We start from the raw sequence: 20,694 nt of genomic DNA, 5'->3' as shown, positions 1-20,694 counted from the left end.
ATAAAACCTTTGTTGTTGTATATTCTGTTTTTTTTAAGCACTATCGATCAGTTTCAACTTTATTTTTTATGTTACCTAGTATAAGCTATTCCATTTACTGGCATCCAAACGTCCTCCTCGACCGAGTCTACTTCCGCTCATCCGACTCATCGATAGCTCTCCGAAGCTCACGCTACATAGTCCCGAGGACCTACTTCGAGAACGCTCTCTCCGAGCTCACGGGCTACATAGCCTCTCCAATTTTTGTCGCGTCGAGGGACCTATATTTCTAGGATCGACTAAGCGAGAACGCTCTCCCGAGCTCTCCGGAGCTCACGGGCTACATAGCCTCTCCAATTCTTGTCACGTCGAGGACCTATATTTCTAGGATCGACTAAACGAGAACGCTCTCCGCGAGCAGACAGCTCTCCGGAGCTCACAGGCTACATAGCCTCTCCAATTCTTGTCACGTCGAGGACCTATATTTCTAGGATCGACTAAACGAGAACGCTCTCTTAAAGGACCTATATTTCTAAGATCTCGGGAGCTCACACGTGCTACATAGCCTCTCCAATTCTTGTCACATCGAGGACCTATATTTCTAGGATCGACTAAACGAGAACTTCTCCGCGAAGCGGCGATTTCTCCGGAGCTCACAGGCTACATAGCCTCTCCAATTCTTGTCACATCGAGGACCTATATTTCTAGGATCGACTAAACGAGAGCGCCTCTCCGAAAGCGAAAGACTCTCCGGAGCTCACGAGGGCTACATAGCCTCTCCAATTCTTGTCACGTCAAGGACCTATATTTCTAGGATCGACTAAACGAGAACGCTCTCTCGAGTAGGCGACTCTCCGGAGCTCGAGGCTACATAGCCTCTCCAATTCTTGTCACGTCAAGGACCTATATTTTATATTTCACGGGCTACATAGCCTCTCGATCACGCCGAGGACTTATACATGGCGACTAGATGGCGGGATGCATATTTCTAAAATCATAAAGCGTAGCGCTAGTTACACACGAGTACACGACAACATGCATGCAGAACATAACCAATAACATTATATGACCATTCGTCACAACAACTACATCCACCGATCTGCTGGGATTACCCAGAAAATCCAGATCGGTGTTCATTACAAAAATTAACAAAGTATCGAACTGCCACTTTCGTGGAAACCAGTTCTCTGAATAAAAAAAGGTGAACCGCTTTCGGGCAAGCCCGAAGACCGACTCTATTGTTAACTCTCATATAAGAGAGGAAAATGTAAACAACACTTATAATTTCTGGCTGACAGAGACAAAAGTAGATCGCATCATCAAATCTCAGTGACGACATGCTTATTTTTGGTGCGCTACCGTTGAAAGCGATTGTGCGGGCAGATCTCAACATCACACGCATCCCCTGCCCTTGTTCATCGCCTACAGTAGCTTTCTTCAAGGTGTCATACTTCTCGTCCAGAGCAGCGTAGGCGATATGCGGGCTTCGATTAATGCGCCTTCTTGGCTTTCTTGCGCGCCACTTTCTGACATTTCTTAGCATAAGCAAATCACCACAGCTAATTCCCTTTCTAGCTCAGTCCGTCCGTTCACTAACACAGCATTCTCAGCCATAACGTTCTGGTACTTGGTAGTCATCACTTCCAGCTTTCTCTTATCAGCCCCCCATGCAGCTCGCATACACCCTAGCTCGACGTGAGGGTCATCATCAGTCTCGGTGTTTTGGACAGCTTTTTTCAACTTATCATATCCTGCAAGAAACTGCACGAACAAAGTCAAAGAATCAGTTTGCCTGGGTAACCGACATAACAACCTAGTGTGTCTTAAACTTACCAAACAAGCGGCCATATCCATCGTCCCCAGCAACGTCTTCATGTCCTCATCTTTCACCTCTGCCTTATCACCATCCAGTACGATCCCCGCCCGAGGCGCTGGTCGCTATGGGCCGAGTGGAAGCTATAGTCCGGCGTTTCACCATACGCTTCTTTCCGTCTTCCCATGTAGTAGAATTCGGCTCCCCACATCACCACAAGTAGAGGGCGAACTCTCACCTGCGATCGGGCGACCTTGCCTCAAGTCGCTACACTCATGGCGGCGTGATGATCGATCGATGTCGCTACTACCGGCGGGGCGACCTAAACATATAATGCGCCGGTGGGCGCCCAAACCTTCCTAGGTCGTTTATGACCCTTCGCCTCTACAGCAGCAGCTTTCCTCTTCCCGCGATCACCATGCACGTGAGGTTCAAACTCCATCCTCTCCATTATCAGAGGAGGCGTTTCTCTCATGCTTCCTTCTCCCCTCATGAATGGACGACACCTTACCATGATAAAACCTAGCAAACAAAGGTACTGTCACATGAGCTACAGTTTTATTCCAAACTCTTCTCGACGAAATAACACTCTCAGAGGAGAATGAACGTACCTGAACGAGCAACAACAACGACGATGCACAGCAAAAGAGCAAAGCGAGAAGACAGACTTTTAAGTTTAGGCAAGAAGACGAGCAAATACTTTGTTAGTATTCGATGAGCAGTTTTATTCAATAAAAAACGTCTTTTCCTAAGCGCCTCATAATTACCTTGAGACGCCAAACGCCATCTGCCCGCCATCATTATGTTCCTTGAACCGCTCGTCTCCCTCCACGTGTCACGCACGCGAGGGAACACTGCCGTTAGCGGCACTAAACACGACACGATTCGACCTCCTTCACGAACCAGGATCCAGTGACCTGGTGACCTCGTTACGAGCAACACCTTACAGCTGCAAGCAATTTAACAACAAGGCGCTCATGCAAGTTTACCAATCATGGGCAGGGAAGTGGTCATTGCAATGCACCCGCCATGCTTTGTTATACGCAGACACAACTATGGTCAAGCAAGCGATTCACACATAATAGGGGAACAAAAACAACAAGGCATAGGCATACCGCTAAAACAACGACTGTCCTAGCAAGTTGGAACCATAGTAAGTTAGCCGGGTTGCTGAGACTACTCAGGAAATCCAACCCGACTAAACAATATTCGTCCTCACAGGAGTGCCCCAAAAGAAGCGGGTATCGGATCACTCCGCGATCGGCACATACAAATAAAAGGCGAATCGCCCGGGTTACCCCTGTGAAACCCGGCTCTATTGTATCACAGCTTATAAGCTGACAGCATTACATAACAAACTTACAACTCGCCATCTCTGGGCTCGACAATTAGTTCTCCAGGCATGAGCGACTCATCAATCTCAGCATCCCTCCCAGTCACCATAACAGATACTCCATCCAAGTCTAAACTCATCATCACATCAGACGCAGTAGCATCAATTCGCGGTAGTGCAATCTCCGGCATGACCTCTCGAAGCGGCGGGGCGCCACTAATTACTCGGCACTGTTCTACCCGATGTGTGAGATGTACGGTGCATGATATGTCTTCAAAGCGTTGTAGTTGCGCCTCTAGTTCAACAAAGTCTGCATCCGAGCGTCATAGGCTTTGGTAGCGTCCCGAGCAACCTTCTTACGAAGATAAGGCATACTTTCGTTGACTACCCGATTTCCACGGTCGCCGCCAAGATGTTCTTTTTCAGCTCCACAGAAGTTTTTGCCTCGGATCTTACGCCCCGATTGTCTTTCGGATCTTGGCTAGACTTCGGCTTGATGAGCTTTCTTGGATCTTCCGGTTCCTCGCGTTCCATCTTCGAGGCCTCCGGACATTTTTCAAACTCATCGCGACTTCACCACCGCTTCTCTATCTCGCTTTTGTGAACGGGCAATCTCCTTCAATTTACGAAACCCACTTACTAGCTGCAAAACACACGCATGGTTAATAGCCACAAAATAACAAATTGTGTATCGTAAAACGATTACATCAAACGCAGATAGACACACGCATCAAGCATTGCGCGAATTCCATTCGATCTCGAGTTATCGGCCAGCCCTTTCTCATCCAGCTCCTTTGCGGTTGCCATCCGAGCTATCGTTTCTAACAGTAACCCGATATCTTACTTCGATCGAAAAGCTACAATCACTTCGCTTCCACGGTTCGTTCGCCCATGCTCGCCCGGAAAAACAAAATGTCCCTCTAGCTCGTGAGCAACCACAACAGCCTTTCCACTCGCCTTACGCGGAGCTTGCGCTTTCGCCACCGGACTGGGTTCACGCCCCCGACGAGGTGCATTAGACCCCACCCCAAAAGTAGCCAAGTCCATGACGCCAGTCGCTCCACTCGCGCAGAAACAATAACCCCAGCCGCCACCATCGAACCGCCCCCCGCTACTGGAGCTTTCCCCAAGAGCGTGTCGCGCTACTTTTGTAACTCGGGCAGCGTCTTGCTTAGAGGCATCGCGCGGCCTCTTCTCCGACCTGCTCCTTGCGCGAGGGTTGAAAACCACCGTTTCTAACTCCACAGGAGCATCGATCGAACCCCCTTCAGGGCGGAAACTCGATCCTCCAGCTCCTGAGGCACCACCTCTAGCAGGTCGCCATGCGCCCTTTGCCTCATTGCTTACACCATCGATCACAGCAGAACGCGTCGTCATGGTTTGCAAGCTAAAGTTCAAATTCCCAGATCTCCTTACCACATAGTGCTCCACTATGTCGTATTCCCCACTCGCATTCAACAGGTCAAACACCTTAAACAATCGCCAGGTGTTACCAACGAACTGACAAGGAGACTTCCAACAATGGGCCAAGAAGTCACATACCAGTTTCGAGAACGGTATTTGCATATGCGCTCTCAGCTGGCCCTCACAGATTATTATTCCACCATTAGGCGGGTTGTACTCCTCACTACGAACATTTTCACTCAACCGTGGTTCGTATATCTCAAGGTCGGGGACATTAATCCCATACGCTGCCCTCAGTTCGGGGAACGAGTCTGCAGCACGACGGTTTACACTTCTAAGGGGCACATCACTTGATGACGACATCTCCCCTCGACCTGACGTACTGGCTACGCCACCTTCTGACCTAGATCGAGTATTACCCTCATCTACCCTATCTTCCTCATCTAGTTCAACCTCAACGCCAACACTCACTGCTTCGTCATCCTCATACTCTCCGCAACTCAATGATATCTCCCGAACCTCCTCCGATCGAGTATCATCAGAATCAGACATTATAACGAGTCTTTTCTATCAATTACTCAAGCTTAAACCCTATAATCTTACAATGACCTACTTACTTAACAAAGTGCACTGGACAGAGAGGAAAGCAAATTGAAAATGGAAAGGTAACAGCAGCAGAAGCACTCACTGAGGAACCCTAGCTTGCGTTTTTGCGGAAGAAGAAAACACGCAGTACCTTTTTGATGTCCCAAATTTGATTTTGTATAAACCGCCCGTTCAGTTACCAAGAAGTTATGATTACAGCCTATGCTCTAGCCCGCACACGTGTTCCAAGGTACTGTCTTTTCAGCAGTTCCGTATAATACGGCGACACGTTTCTCCCTCAACTGCTACGATTCTGTCACGTGCATATGACGGCACAACTTCCATTTCCCGCCAAATCATCTTACCACATGATTCAAAAGTTGCGCCGTCCCAGTCAGATCGTCCACCACAGCTCGCAAATGTTCCACACGTTCTTCCATTTTTTCTCTCAGCAGAACATTTCCCGTGACAAAAACACTCTGCTGAGAGGGGGCTGTGTAGGGGAGTGATATCTTCATAAAGTTATCAGGCACGCGTGGAGCATAAGCGAACTCAGGACATCGACCTCCAAGACCGACCTGTGAGCAGCTCCCTTGTGAACACACATGTCGCGCAAAGCATAAGCGAACTTCGGGACATCGACCTCCAAGACCGACTGCGGAGGCTCCTTTCGGTGTAGGTGGTGCGAACAAAGATGTCTCGATTTAACGCATGGCCGAGACGAACGCCTTCGGATAGGATCACCACCAGGGGTAATCATTACCAAAATCTTACTTGTACTTCCCACTACCGGGAAATAGGGGTGACGGCGCCAACTCCCAATCAGCACATGACTAATAATATAACCAGCCCAACACTCATTCACGATCTCCACCTTACACGTGTGCAAGAGACACACGTGTCCCCCGAATTGACATTTTCTTAAGCCTATAAATACTACCTATTTGAACTACGTCGGACCTGATTCCTCTCTCCCCCAGAAAGAGAAAAACCAAAAGAGGATACGTAGGCAGTTCTCTCACAAGCGAACTCGGTCCCTCCATAGAATCTCAACCCTCTTCCCCCTTTCTTCGCAAACCTCAAGAAAAACCAAAACCCTCCTTTACAGCACTCTCTAGTCTCTATCTGAGATCCTGTTATTTGGATTATATAATCCAATTTCTGCACCAAACCAGAAGATTGGTCGAATTCAAACGACTCCTCCCACTTTGTTTAATTGGTTTAACATCCTCTGTAGTTTACAAACTTATATTTTGATTTACTATCGAAAACTTGTGAGGAATTTTAGCGCTCTATTAAATTAATTAAGAAATAGTATCGTCACTCCAATTTCAAATGCTATTGAGTCGAGATCGAGTAATAGTGCACAACACAAAACATACGAATAAATTTGAAATATACAATATATGCAGAATCATCCACATGAAATGCATGAAAATACATAGAATAGGTGGAAAAAAAACATCATTGTTGCGGTGAAACACATGTCAATACAGAATTTCTTAACTACGTACGTATGTAATGCGGCTTGGAGCCAACGGGTTAGCTGTCATGGTTTCCGCATTTTTTGTCACTTTCTGCTTTTTGATATTTTTTGTTTTTTTCAGTTTTAAAACCAATTTTTATTGGTTTTCTTTTCTAAAGCACGGACTCACCTACTAATAGGTTGTGTGCCCGTCGGACACGCCTCAGACGCGGGCGCGACATAGTCGCATATCGGACGCGGTCAACATAATCAAGACGCAGTCAACTAAACTAGACGCGGGTCAAGACGTAGTCAAAAGCGGATTTTGACCTAAAAAAATAAATCAAAATAATATTAAAAAACTCAATTTTTTCATTTTTTTGTTTTATGAAACTTATGACATGCCTTTAAAGTTTGATTAAGAAATATTAAATTTAATTTTGTGACTATTTATTTTTAATAGTTTTGAATTTATTAATGTTGATATATTTAATTTATTTTTTAATATTTAATTTATATAAAATAAAATTATAAATATTAATTAATTTCCACATCTTTTATCGCGTCTGTATCCTACTTTTTTGAGATATAACCGAGTCGCCGCGTCCGCGTACGTACAACATAGGTTTTCTCTCTATATCCCAAGTGTGTAACACTACTAACGCGTGTTCAATACTAGTTATGTTAATGTAGGTAAGATCTATGAGGAGTTGCCGTAAACTATAACTCAACACGACAAGTTCATGAGAGTCATTACTAACTCCGACTATTTCAAATTACGTGAGTAAGATAAATCAACGCCGAAAAGTACCTAAAATGATAATAAACTACAGAATGGATAAGGAGCATAGTATAAAACCACAACAATAATGACTTTTAATAAGAATATGAAAATGATGGTGACCAAATCAATCTACTTGTAAACTTTAAACTCTTTTGTGTAGGGAATAGGGATAATGATTTATTTGGTGAATTGTCAATGCACCTATTGTTGGAGAATCTTAGAATATGCACTAATTAGATTGGCATGAAATAGAAACTATTAAAAAGATTATCACGTTCATCGTGGACTTTTAACATTGAATTCAGAAGTTTTGACGTTGACACGTATTTCGATAATTTCACTTACCTATTCTACTTTGATTTGACGAAGTCAGATTCTCTACACACTTACCTATTCTACTATGATTTGACGAAGTCAGATTCTCTACGGTAGAACTGACTAAAACCCATAACATCAGTTCATGTTGTTATCGGTTTGGAGGCTCAATTCGAATGGCCTTTATCAAGTGAACAGAGCGAATTTTGGGGGTATGTTTTTTTCTTTTTTGCCCCAAACTCATCTTCATTCTTCCTTTTTCACTCTCTGCTCACTCCCCACTACTAATAGTTATACTAGTTTAATTATATTTTTCAGTATTTTAAAAAACAAAGCGGTAGTCGGTGATTGGGAGCTAGCTTAGTGTACAGGCCTTATATCTTACTAGACGAATTTTAGCTTATTAAAGCGTTTTTTTCCTAATATATATAATAATATATACATATACTTCAAGAAATAAAGAAAATTATTTACCATAATTCAAAAAATAAACACAACAAAAAAATACTTATTATAAAATGTGTAATAATTGAATAATATTGACTTCATATAAAACAACACTCTTTATTACAATGACATAATTTACATTAGACTTAAGTATTTTAAACTCATTTAAATCTTAAGCCTACGGGCCTTTTTATTTTTCGACATTTAATCATTTAAAAAAAAAAAACTTGGACCTTTAAACCGCTTTAACCGCTGTAATCGGTCTGCACTTTGAGACTTGTCTAGTCGGTTCACCGATTTTTTAAACGATTAGGGCCTAGGCGAGTCGGTTGGGCACCGCCTAGCGCCTAAAGACCGCCTAGGCGGCCGCCTAGACCGATTTTTAGAACAGTGATATTTCGTTATATGGTAAACGTTTCTAAAGATTCGATTAGGGCCTTCAGTTCAACATTTAATTTATAACCTCAAAACCGAATGGGCAAACATTTCAAATGATTCAATTCCGTCGTCAAAAGTCAAAACCACAGTTGTGATAGGTTTCTGTAAAATGGTAAAACCGATACAATCATAAATATCAAACATCTAAAACATCAAAACAGAATATTCAGATTCCATTTCATTAATCTCAGTAGATATCAACAATATTGACAACCTATTTCCCCATTAAAACTCTAAACAAAAACAATGGCACAACACGATCTTTGAATGAGTTGGAATTCTAGGTAAGAAAAAAATAATTGCATGGCTTAAAACTTAGCAAAGACGAAAAAACCGTTTCTTTTTAGTTGGGTGGTGGGTCCCACTCTTTACGAGTTTTTCTTTTCCTCCCCCTCTTTTTTCTCTTCTTTCTTTCTGGCATAACAAAAAAAAAAAACACGCAATCTTTTCATCCAACACCTCAAAACAGCATTTTTGTTGCTTGCACGATCTTTGAAGTAACATTTGAGTTTTTTCTTCTTCTTTAAGGGGCTTTTGCTTTCTCTTTACATACCAGTGAATATATATTTTGCTGAAAAGGTATGTTTTTTTGACAAAGTCTTTTTTTCATTGTATTACTATTGTTTATGTGTATATAAGTAATGGGCTTGCAGCAGAATTTCATCTTGTTTGTGTTTTGTGCTACAAGTTGGTGTTTTATTTGAGGTGTGATCTTGGTGTGCTATTGATTTTGTTTCAGGTTTGGTGATTGGCTTTTGGTTTTGGAAGAAGGGGTTTGATTGAATATCAAGGAGTTGCTTAAAGGTGTGTTTTTGTGATTTTTGAGTTTAATTTTGATTAAAGATTGGCTTATGAGGTTATAGAGGATGACACAAAGTTGTTGTTTCTTCACTAGAGACATGATTTATAATGTCATTATATTGCAATAACATATTTGTTGTTGAGTTTGAGATAGCTTTGTTTTCCTAATACCAATTTGGTTAAAATTCAGAATCTGTTGTTTGGTTAGTAAGGTGATAAATGTAAAGGAACTGATAGTCCTTATCAAAAGTTTTACTACTTAGTCCTAAAAACATAATTGCTTGCAGATTATATTAAGAATCCAATTTTTAAGGGTGGGGTGGTATTTTTTTTTTTTTTTTTTTTCAGAATATTTAATTTGGTTAGCAATGAAGAACTAAATCCTTCAGACTTCAGCTAATAATCTTAGACGGTACGGTTACTTCTAGAGTTCTAGTTATTTCATTGTTTGCATATTGGACAGGAAACAAAATCTTAGCGGGTGCTTAACTGCTTATATCTTTCATATCTGTTTGACGTATCTATGCATAAATTGTCCACCCCGTCTAACCTAGGAAGCACGGATACCGATACGTGACACGGATACGCGGACACGGCATTTTTCAAAAATATAGGACACGGATATGTCATGGACACGTTTGAATAATACATATATATATATATATATATATATATATATATATATATATATATATATATATATATATATATATATAATTGAGCATTTTTCACCAAATTCAAATTAAAATGGCAATTCTACTTCATAAAATGACCAATTCAAACACATTAAGCAGCAACTTACATGTATAACTTGGATTCACTTCATTTTTCTTTTCTTGCATCTCTTCTTAACTTGGATTTTATTTCACTTGTTTTTTTTTTGTTGAAGTTCCAAAAAATTTTCTTGTATGTGTGAGATTACTGTCCCCCGCGTATCCCCCGCGTGTCGGAAATTAAAAAATTAATTATAAAATCGGATACTCCAAATTGTGTATCCGACACTTATCGGACGCGTATCGGGGCGTATCCATGCCGGACACGGATACTTCACCCTTAGGGACGTATCGGTGCTTCATAGACCCAAACTTCCCAAGCAACTTCCCGTGCTCATTTTGTTCAATGTAATGGTTCAGGTAGAACAAACTAATGGTGTTATATTCTACGGAAGTTTCTTCCCCTGTTTTCTTCTTTTGCCTTTTATCTTAAACGAAGTCTCTGAAAGAAAAATTATGTCATTGATATAAAATGTTTTACATTTATAAAATTTTCTTCAGATTTGTTTATTGTTTTATTTATTTTCCACTATCTTTCGTGTTCCTTTTATTTTTCTCTTACTACAGAAATTAACAGAACATCTTTATTGATTGCAATTAGGAAGTCAACGGATTGAATTTACTTATTCACTGTAAAGAGTATTTTATATTGATGCTGGTGAAAGGGAATTTTCGAAAGTGATGAAATCTTAAGTTTTATAAAAATATGGTTAGTTTGGTATTTTTATGTAGAGATATCATATAAAAGAGAAATTCTATGTAGGGTGCTTAGGAATTGACTTGTTCCCTGTTTCACTCATAGGAAAAAATCATCTCCCTTGGATGCATTCTAGCAATGAACATTTAGAGAGTGATACATGAAGTTTACATAAATATTTAGAAAATTTGTAGAAAGCATTTTAACAATTCATTTCAGTATACATGAAGATTTATTATCCTAAAATTATTTGCTTCTGGTAGATTTAAAAGCAAATTTTCTTTGTGACGTACCTAGATATTATTGATTTAGTGTCGTCTACCACTCTATATTGTTAGTTAATCACAAACTTCATTGGCTTCAGGTTCTTTTCTTGGTATTGTCATCATTTTTGTTTGAAATGGCTGAGAAGAGGATTGAGATGTCTTTGAGCCCAGAGTTAATTCAACACAAAGATGGTAGTTTGAGGAGGAGCTCAACAGGGATACCAAGCACTTCAAATAGCAGTGAAAAGATTCTTCCCCACTATCTTCGAGCGTCCACAGGTTCCTGCCATGATTTGTGTAAATACGGAAGGATGCACGCTTTGGAAGCAAAGGAAAACCATCCCATACTGAAAGGAAATAAGGCTATACATGGTGAAAGAAGTCTACCAATAAAGAGTAGAAGTGCGCGGACAAGGAGAAAGAAGCCGCTGATCAAATCAACTCCAACTCTTGTTCTAGAAAGCCGGATTAGTGATACAGCTGAAATTAACAAGCAACAGACCAAAATCTTTAAGCAAAAGGCTCCGTCACCTGCTAAGGAAATAATCAATGTTGCAAAATCCAGGTTTTCTTCCCAACCAAAGCGTGTTGCTGCGAAGTCACCCTCCTCCTCATTGAATCTTCCTAGAGATCAGATTGGGAGAAGAAGCATTGATGATGCCATGAATAGCAAGAATGGTAAGATCTCCAAAATTGGCCAGAAGAAAAATATGGTACTGCCAAAAGCTGCTTTGGTCCCAAAACCATCTTTAAACAGAACTACAAGCTTAAATGCAATAAAAGCTAGAGTTCTGCAGAGTGGCTCTCCCCTGAAGAATGTAAACAAGACCCAAAAAGATGAATCCAAGCCACCCATTGAAGAAAAAGTCTTTGAAAAGACCTTATATGTCATCGATCCAAAACCATTTGTCATTGAGCCAAAACCATACGTTATCGAGACAAAACCATTTGTCATTGAGCCAAAACCATATGTTATCGAGACAAAACCATTTGTCATTGAGCCAAAACCATACGTTATCGAGCCAAAACCATACATTATCGAGACAAAACCTGATAGGAAAACTTTGGAATTGGATCGACCAGAATCTGTAAATCTTTCTAGATTATCTTCTCCATCATCATCATCATCATCATCATCATCATCTTCCCCACCTTCTCCATCACTTAAGTTGCATGTGGGAGAAGAATATGCAGAGTCCGATTGTGGTGGGACAGAGACTGAAGAATACGTTGAAACCGAGACCGACTCTGAGTACAGTGAAACTGAGAACCGGAACCAAACTGATACTTCTAAAGAGGACTACCAGAGGAGACCACGAAAGGCTGCAATGGTTCACCCTGAAGATGATGACCCTGCACATAAGCTAACTTTCAGGAGGGGAAAGGTGGTTGACCTAAAGTCCGAGAACAGTGCCCCAAGGAGACTCAGATTCAGGAAAGGAAGAGTATTGGGAGAGAACGAAAACGGTAAGGGTGATAATAAAAGGAAAAACTTTAAGAAGAGAGAAGTTGATAATGGTGGCTCTACAGGCGATGCTGAATCTGAAAAAGTTGTTCTTAGGCACCAAGATGTGAATGGAAAGAAAGATGCCCAAGGCTTGTTTAATAATGTTATTGAAGAGACTGCAAGTAAGTTGGCTGAGACCAGGAAGAGCAAAGTCAAGGCCTTGGTGGGTGCTTTTGAAACTGTTATTTCTCTCCAAGAGCGTAAACCTTCAGCTACCAGTTCTGGATGACTTGGATATTGAATGTGCTTGTGATGTTGTAACATAAATGAAGATAGTTCAGTTGAAGTGTGGAAACATTGTATTCAGGAATTGAAGTACATTCTTGTTTCTAAGTCTTCTTCCTTGGGGTATGTTTTCCTTGTTTCATTTTCTTGGGGTTTTTTTATTTTAGTGTAACCTCAGCGTACCTTAGGGCATCTCCAATGGGGGGTGTAAAATTACACCTCCACCTAGGCTCCACGTAGGTGCCATTAGGATTTTACACCTCTAATTGTATAGTATTGTATAGCTCATAAATATCCACACTCTATACTCTCCAATGGAAGAGTGTAAAAAAATAGATTTTAAACTCGGACGTCACTCCAAGTGACGTCCCTCTTTAATTTAAACTGAGACGTCACTTGGAGTGACGTCCGAGTTAAAAAATAAAGCTTCAAACGTGTGTTGAAGTGACGTCCGAGTTTTTAAGTTAAACAGACGTTATTTTAAGTGACGTCCGGGTTTTTTATTAACTAATAGCGAGAGGGGGAATTCCCCACCCTCTCTATTAGCTAATACACTATTACCTACGGTTTAACACCCCCATTGGAAAGAGTTTTATGATATTTGGGGTGTAAAATTTCCACTCTATACGGTTTACACCCCCCATTGGAGATGCCCTTACAAATTACACTAATCTGAGTTTGCATATTAAATTAAAAAGTTGGTTTAAATTTTGATTTTGTTTTCTTTGATGATCAGACATTCAGACTGCAACTAAGTCCTGTTTGTTGGATACTGTATAAATGTATAAATTCAATTAAGTTGGAGTCCTGAACGTTACCTTTTCTTCTTAGGATTCCTGGTTGAAAATCAAGTTACAGAATTCCAGAAGGCAACTAAAATAACTCAGACAAATCACAAAAATCGTTGCACACACGAACTTTTAAGTAAAAGCACTATGAGCCAACAACAACAGATTACAATAATTGTACATCTAAATGCTCCATAATAATTAAAGTAACAGTAATTCATCATTAACAAATGAGAGACACACGCTCATCGAATCACACAAGATTCACTAATACAAACTAGAAATAACATCCAAACAACTTTAAAGCTAGTTGGAGCATACTTCTCTGAATGTAGTCCTCCAAGTAATCCTCTGCGACATCTTGGATCTTTTCATCTCTCCTTGATTGCACAAAACCTTCCGCAATCCAGAGCGAAATGAGTTTGTGAACATTGATCTCGTAATCTTCTGGAAAAAGACCAAGATAGAGAAAACAAGACTTCAAATGGGAGGGTAAATCAGTGTAACTCAAAGCTAAAATTTATCGACATGGATTTGAATCTTACTTACCTGCCAATTCGCCACTAACAAATACTTTGGCCCAACTCCCAAGCGTGATGTGTGTTAGAGTTCTTTGGCCCAAGTAAACGCATGATGAACCAAATGCTCTTTACACCATCTAAACACTTCAAAATTTAAATATATTATTATTACCTAAACAACTTCAAAAGAGTATCATCAACAGCAACTGATAATAGCTACTGTACATCTAATTATTCCAAACACACTTGATGGATCTTGTGTCAAGTTTGTTTTCATAATATACGTTCATTAGTTAATAATGTGCATCAAACAGGGTATGCATATAAAGTTGTAGAATTTCATCATTAGACAAATAAGAAGTTTAACTACACACACGATGGAGTAATAACACCAGATTAGCTAATACAAACTAGAAAATAACATCCAACAAATCACAACTCACAACAAAGAAGCAAATGAAGGGAAGAAACAATTTTTCCTGTTCTATTTTCCATTAAAGAAATGACCCTCCACTTTCATTGGCAATCTTTCACAGCATAGTTAGCAACTCCAAGCAACGATCAGTAGTCTTCAATCTTCATATTCTGCAAATGATAGAAATGAAGAATATGTAATAGATCTCCTGCATACAGTACATACATGGAGCATTGTAAGTGTATTGATAATAATAAGAATTAAGAATATGTCAGAAGAAAAAAGATTGATTTTTTGTAAATATAAAAAATGATACCTGAGAGGCTGAGACTGCGAGAGGGGGAAAAACAAGTTATATATATAACTACCATAGCATCCAGTGGGGGAATGAACCTTAACAAACATAGCACACATGCAAGAAATACAGAACACATGCAAGTGATGCAACAAACACAGGGAAGTAATATTGAACGCTAAACATACCAATTACAGCTGCCTTAAAGAAATACTTGCAGCACCATCTATCAAAAAGTCTGGAAGTGAAAAGGAGTCTAGGACTACTATGAAAGGAACGTGTTCAATCTTGTCCCAATCTTCTCCATTTTCTTTTACTCTCTGCTTGAATCTCCCTGTCTGGTCAGCAATCTCAACAATTTGAAGATTGGTAATGCTTCTAAGTCCATCTGGAAGCTTACTTAGTTCATCACTCAAAGACATACGCAAATGCCTAAGCCTAGCCATTGCACCATCGCTCAGATGAAAAAACCATTTCCCTTCCATTTGTAAGCATATTAATTCACTCCTAAAAAGTGTATCTTCAGCTTTGGTAGATTTCCCAACACGTCTGACGGGTCTTCTTCAGATCTGGAGACTTCTAGTGTCAACTCAGTGAGGCTCGACAGAAAACAACTTTTCCAACTATATGTTTCTATTGCTACACTCCCAAATAGCGTCAACGACCGAAGACATTCAGATGTTGTGAAAACATTTGATAACCCCCACCCTTGCACATCCAGATGGAAACACCAACCTCTAGCGTAAGGAGATCTCATCCAAAATCTTTTATGTCGAGACATGTTACAACTAGAAACTTGAGACGACGATCAACGCGATCCAAATAGAGGTGTCTTAGGTTTTTCATTTTCCATAGTCCTCTCGGTAAGCTTTTGATGCGAGTGATTCTTAGATCTAGACTTGGAAGAATTTTTAAGTTAGTTTGACGTAACCCCAAGTAGTGCAAAAGAATGAGTTTTCGGATTCCTTAAGATAAGCCTCCCGGTAGTTCTACAGCTTCCAAATCCACACCATTAACATTTTAATGCATTTCATAAAATTGCACTCCCACTTGTATGAGATGTCTTCAGAAAATATTAACAAAGACCGGAGATTTGGAATAGAAGAACAGTTCAAACGGTAATGGTAAGAAGAGTTATTGATTTGGATCACCCAAATCTCCACCATAGGAAACTCTTTGCGCTTTTTTTCAGCATCCCTCAAGAAGTACTGATAAACTACAAGAAGTACTAATAAACTAGAGAGATTGATTTGAGAGAATATTTTACTTGATTAATTTCTACTGTTTATACAATTGTTTATAAAGAGATTACAAATTCCTGATACGTACACATTGTTTCTATCTATGTTAATAGAAATCCTAAAACAACAAATAGGAAACAAACGGTACAAGCTGCAATACTGGAATGGAAGGCGCGTGCGCGCTCTGCCTTCTAACAAGTACCTGTTGGAATAAACTGGTCATGTCAGCATTTCAATTCCAACTGAATACATGGGTGATGCATTTGTAAAATGAATCCTTTCAAACATGTCTTTGAAATTCAGAATAAGTTTCAGAAACAGAATATTGGACCAAAAATCACATTCTAATAATTAGCATCTATTATTAAGAGAAATTATAGATAGTAAAAGCATCCTATAAAAAGAAGTACAAACTCACAATGTTGCCATCCATATGCTCCAAGCTAAGCAAGATTGCGAACCTTCTTGTTGCTTCTCTAACATTTGTTCCTCGTGGCATGCTGGGAAGCAAATCAATTATATTTGAAATTTTAATAGCAAAACAAAATACCCGTTTAAAATAGCATATGGGTTTAATATACAACCACTCCATTGTATCTGGAATTTAAGTGAGAATTCTCAACTCGATAAAAAGAAAATTACCTCTAATTCGTCAGACTTTAAAAAAAAAACACATGCATTTGAAAACTTTTGTTAAACATTGACAGAAAATCAACAGTGTAATCCAATGGCTATGCCGATCTAATTTATCTCAAGTACGGGAGACATTACGCAAAAGAAAAAAGATCATTCAACAAACTTTCTAGAAACGAATGTAACAAATTGAGACAATTTAGAGATTAAATGCTAACTTGATTGGACCTAAATTCCAATACCAAATCCTGTCATAAAACAGATATAAAAAACACCTAAAATAATATAGAAAGAAGATGAGAAGAAAACTATAGAAAGTTGGTGACTAAAACTACAGTACTTAATATCTAAGATGTGCCTACTTCATGACCACCAAATTGTTTGCATGAATCTTTCATTACTACAATGTGAAATATATGAATGCCAATCTACTTTTAGTATCTATCATATAAAACTTGGATTACTACGTCAACCATCAAAACTTCGAACATAACATTTGAAAGTATAAGAGATAGTTATGTTCATACTCCGCAGGGAGAAGCTATGGTCTCGAGCTGGACCGACTTTCTTGGTCCACTTATATTCAACTTTCCGAAGCTTAACCCGAGGAGGAAGGAGTTCACCATAGAATTGGCAATAGTTTATTTTCCAGCTGCAAGTAGAACAGATAACTGCAAAATAGATAACTGTAGCATTTCTGGTACCATTGGGACTTCAATTCAATGTTACAACTATAAATGGTCATTTACACATGCTACAGTCCTCATCATAATTTTCAGCCACCTGCAATATAATCATAGGAAAGATTTAATAATATGGAAAAGTGGTTGCCAGTTAAAAAAATCAATATCATGTTCCTCCTACAAGGTAAATTTTAATTTAACTTAAAAAGAGGACTATAATTGATCATTTAAATAATATTGTCAACTGAAGAATAATATGCATGATAAAGTCATCCAATCTCCGATAAGATATTTGAAATCGACCATTTCTCATTTCCTAAACAAATTTTGAAACGCCAAGTTTTCAGTAGTACCTGATCCATTTTTTTTTTTTCAGTAATCAAAAATTTGTATTGATAAAGGTGGTTGGGGGGAGGGGGGGAGGAGGAGAGTACATGAGGAGTTACTTACAGTCTACTCACACAATAGCACTATAAGAACTTAACAAAACCTATAATAAACATGCTCTGGAACCTCTCATTTGGTTATCCATGGGGGTTTTACAATAAAAACAACTTGATCATTGTCTTGCAAACTAACGAAAGTACTTTGCCAATTGATCTGTGTGAAATTGGCTTCTCTCCAAACCGGAGTCAATTTGCGTAATCTAAAAGATTTATGCATCTCGCCATCTCGCTTCATACACCAAGGTACACTTGAAGTTCCAAAAGCATTAACCGCAGATGTCTAGTCGACTCCACCCATACCTTCCTCTAATTTCTCTTAATAGCATACTCCACGCCTCTAGAATTGCTAAACATTCAGCTATGAAATTAGATCGATGACCAATATTTCCGCAAAGACACGCTAGGAACACACATTCATAATTTCTAAAGCACACACCATAGCCCGAAGGGGCGGGGATTACCACAAGAAGCCCCATCGACATTAACTTTTATGATATCACCCTCAAGTGGGTACCATTTGCAATCCTTAATCCTAGGTGCCCTCCTTAGCTTGTTTTGCAAACCCCAATTCTTCAAGATACGAGGCTCACTACCCCCTCTTTTCATCGACTGTAGCAAAGGCGGTAAAGAGAATTGGATATTAGTCCTCAATTGTGCTTTTCTTTGACATAGACTCAGTTGTTCCCCTTCAAAGATGCATCGATTTCTACTTCTCCAGTTGATGACCATGCCTGCTAATACCGTCGACACCCACAACTGCTTAACGAGAGAACCGCTTCTTCTATGTAGCCTAAGTGCCTCCGAAAAATTTGTAAAATTGTCGTTACATCCAAACTGAAATCCAGCCCATTCCCATAACTTCTTTGCCTCTGTACAATCCCACAAAATATGTTGGAGTGTATCAGCCGCATTACATCCCATGTAGCATCTAGAAACTAGTTTAACACCTCTTTTTTGGAGAGACTCATCAGTGGCAGCACAGTTCCTCAATAGCTTCCAAGCAGTACCCGAGATCTTTGGTTGCAACCAATTGTGCCACAAATGTTTGCACCACCAAGAGCCTGGTGCTCTCCTTCTAATTGTCTCAAATGCAGATTGAACCGAAAATTGACCTTGTTGGTCAGGCTTCCAAATCGCATGGTCTGCCCCATTGATAATAGGCAACTAATTTAAGTTAAACCCGCAATCATAAGAATGACTTGAAGAGCTCGAGGGATAGACCATGCACCATCGGAGATAATCGCTAACATTAGCTTTACATCCCTTGAGAACCCTCGGTTGTAATTGTAGCCTTTGTTGAATTGATTGCTCCCCAATCCAAATATCTCTCCATAGATTTACCTTCTCACCGAGCCCAAAATCCACCGAGCCCTAGAAGAAACTTGAGGCAAAGCCCACTTAATTCTGGCCATATAGTAGACTTTGCATAATAGTTTATCAACTCTCCGTCTCTCTAGTAAAGAACTTCTCTTTCTCATGAAAACAGCATAATCATCATCATTAAACCTTATATGCCAAGTTTTAATTTCATTAACAAAGCCGATTTAACTCCTTCAATCTTCGATACCGAGACCACCCTCTTTTCGAGGTTTGCAAACTTTTTCCCACGAGGTTGTCACTAGTCTTTTTTTAATTTGGATTGCCCGTCCGGAGAAAAATTCTTTAACAGTTCTTGACTTCTTTTATGATGCTTACAGGCCACTTGTAGACTCCCATGTTGTACACCGGAATACTAGACAGGACCGACTTTATGAGAACACTCCTCCCTTGAAAGGATAGTAATTTTCCTCTCCAACCTGTAATCCTCTTTTTTATCTTGTCTATCAAGGGAGCTAACACAACTCTAGTAACCTTACCTTTGATCAACGGCACCCCCAGATATTTCTCGGGTAGAGCTCCCACTTGAATATTCAAGAGTTGTTGCAAGTGATGTCTTCTTTCCATATTCATACCCCCAACAAACATCCTACTCTTATTCTTGTTCATAATCTGACCCGACGAAACTTGATATCTCTCCATAAGATCAGCTATGTTAGACACACTTCTGCCCACTTAATTCCTGATCCATTCCAGTTCGTCCCTAACTCCCTAAGTGAGACAACTTGTTCAATGAGCAAGCTTAATTTGTTTGAGAAAAATGAGACAACACCCTCAACCATTTTTCACAATCTTTTCAAGCTCTATAAATGCCTCGAGGAATTTTCGAAAAATCTTTGTGATACAGCAACGCAGTACAGTACGTCTTTATAGCAATTAGTATTGCGTTTCACTCTTCTTTTTCTTTTTATCTTTTGCCCTTTATTGTTTATTCTTAACTTCTACCCTCCATGCTTTCAATTGAAATTTATTCATCATGTCTAAGTATTTCATGTCTCTTCTCAATCTCTTTCCTATGTTCTTGAGACGTACTGTCATAACGTCGCTGATTCTAAACTTGGCGCGCCAGCTTATAAATTCATAACCCTTTAGTATAAGTTCTAGGAAACGAATAGGGAACTCTTAGTCTTACTTTGCAATTTTCACCAATTAAGCAGTATGCATTACTACTACAATTTCATATGTAGTAGTAATGCAAAGTGTGGCTTATTATTATCATTGTTGATTATTTTGAATAGAATATTACATTTCTCTGGATCATCATTGTTGCGCAATAGTGTGGCTTATTAATTATTATTAGTCCTCCTATATATTTTTGGTGTTCCATTGGCAAGAAAAATCCATTTAGACGTGTAGTTGATTTCTAACACCATTTATAAATCTATCCATCACAGGACTTGATTCCTTGATCGACTTCCTGGTTATGAACTGTACACGCAACCACTGCATCCATGTTTTGGATG

General features: G+C 39.6%; 1 protein-coding gene and 1 long non-coding RNA gene across 4 annotated transcripts; one reads left to right on the top strand and one right to left on the bottom strand.

The window, feature by feature from the left end:
- Positions 1 to 8,514: 8,514 nt before the first annotated feature.
- On the top strand, positions 8,515 to 12,940 carry LOC147522191 (uncharacterized). Of its 2 annotated transcripts, XM_086591823.1 has the most exons (3): positions 8,515 to 9,142; positions 9,303 to 9,367; positions 11,199 to 12,940. In XM_086591823.1, exon 3 carries the CDS (start codon positions 11,235 to 11,237, stop codon positions 12,834 to 12,836), a length of 1,602 nt encoding a protein of 533 aa, XP_086447949.1. In that variant the 5' UTR covers positions 8,515 to 9,142; positions 9,303 to 9,367; positions 11,199 to 11,234; the 3' UTR covers positions 12,837 to 12,940. The 2 variants fall into 2 exon arrangements, with proteins under 2 accessions (XP_086447949.1, XP_086447957.1); XM_086591831.1 differs by lacking the exons at positions 8,515 to 9,142; positions 9,303 to 9,367 and adding an exon at positions 9,552 to 9,776.
- An 828-nt stretch (positions 12,941 to 13,768) lies between these two features.
- LOC147522190 (uncharacterized) lies at positions 13,769 to 17,477 on the bottom strand. 2 transcript variants are annotated; one of them, XR_015212563.1, is made up of 5 exons: positions 17,253 to 17,477; positions 16,511 to 16,592; positions 15,040 to 16,294; positions 14,170 to 14,764; positions 13,769 to 14,067 (listed from the first exon to the last, which is right to left on the bottom strand). It is a non-coding gene; the product is annotated as an uncharacterized LOC147522190 (long non-coding RNA). The 2 variants fall into 2 exon arrangements; XR_015212561.1 differs by having other exon boundaries at positions 14,170 to 16,294.
- Positions 17,478 to 20,694: the final 3,217 nt, after the last annotated feature.

The sequence above is a fragment of the Coptis chinensis genome, chromosome 1 (genome assembly GCF_015680905.1).
Source record: "Coptis chinensis isolate HL-2020 chromosome 1, ASM1568090v1, whole genome shotgun sequence".
NCBI lineage: Eukaryota > Viridiplantae > Streptophyta > Magnoliopsida > Ranunculales > Ranunculaceae > Coptis > Coptis chinensis.
The sequence above is the reverse complement of the archived record's forward strand: the minus strand, read 5'-3'. Positions and strand labels throughout refer to the sequence as shown.

Coding starts and splice junctions, on each gene's coding strand:
- LOC147522191 (XM_086591823.1), top strand. CDS start 11,235: ATGGCTGAGAAGAGGATTGAGATGTCTTTGAGCCCAGAGTTAATTCAA.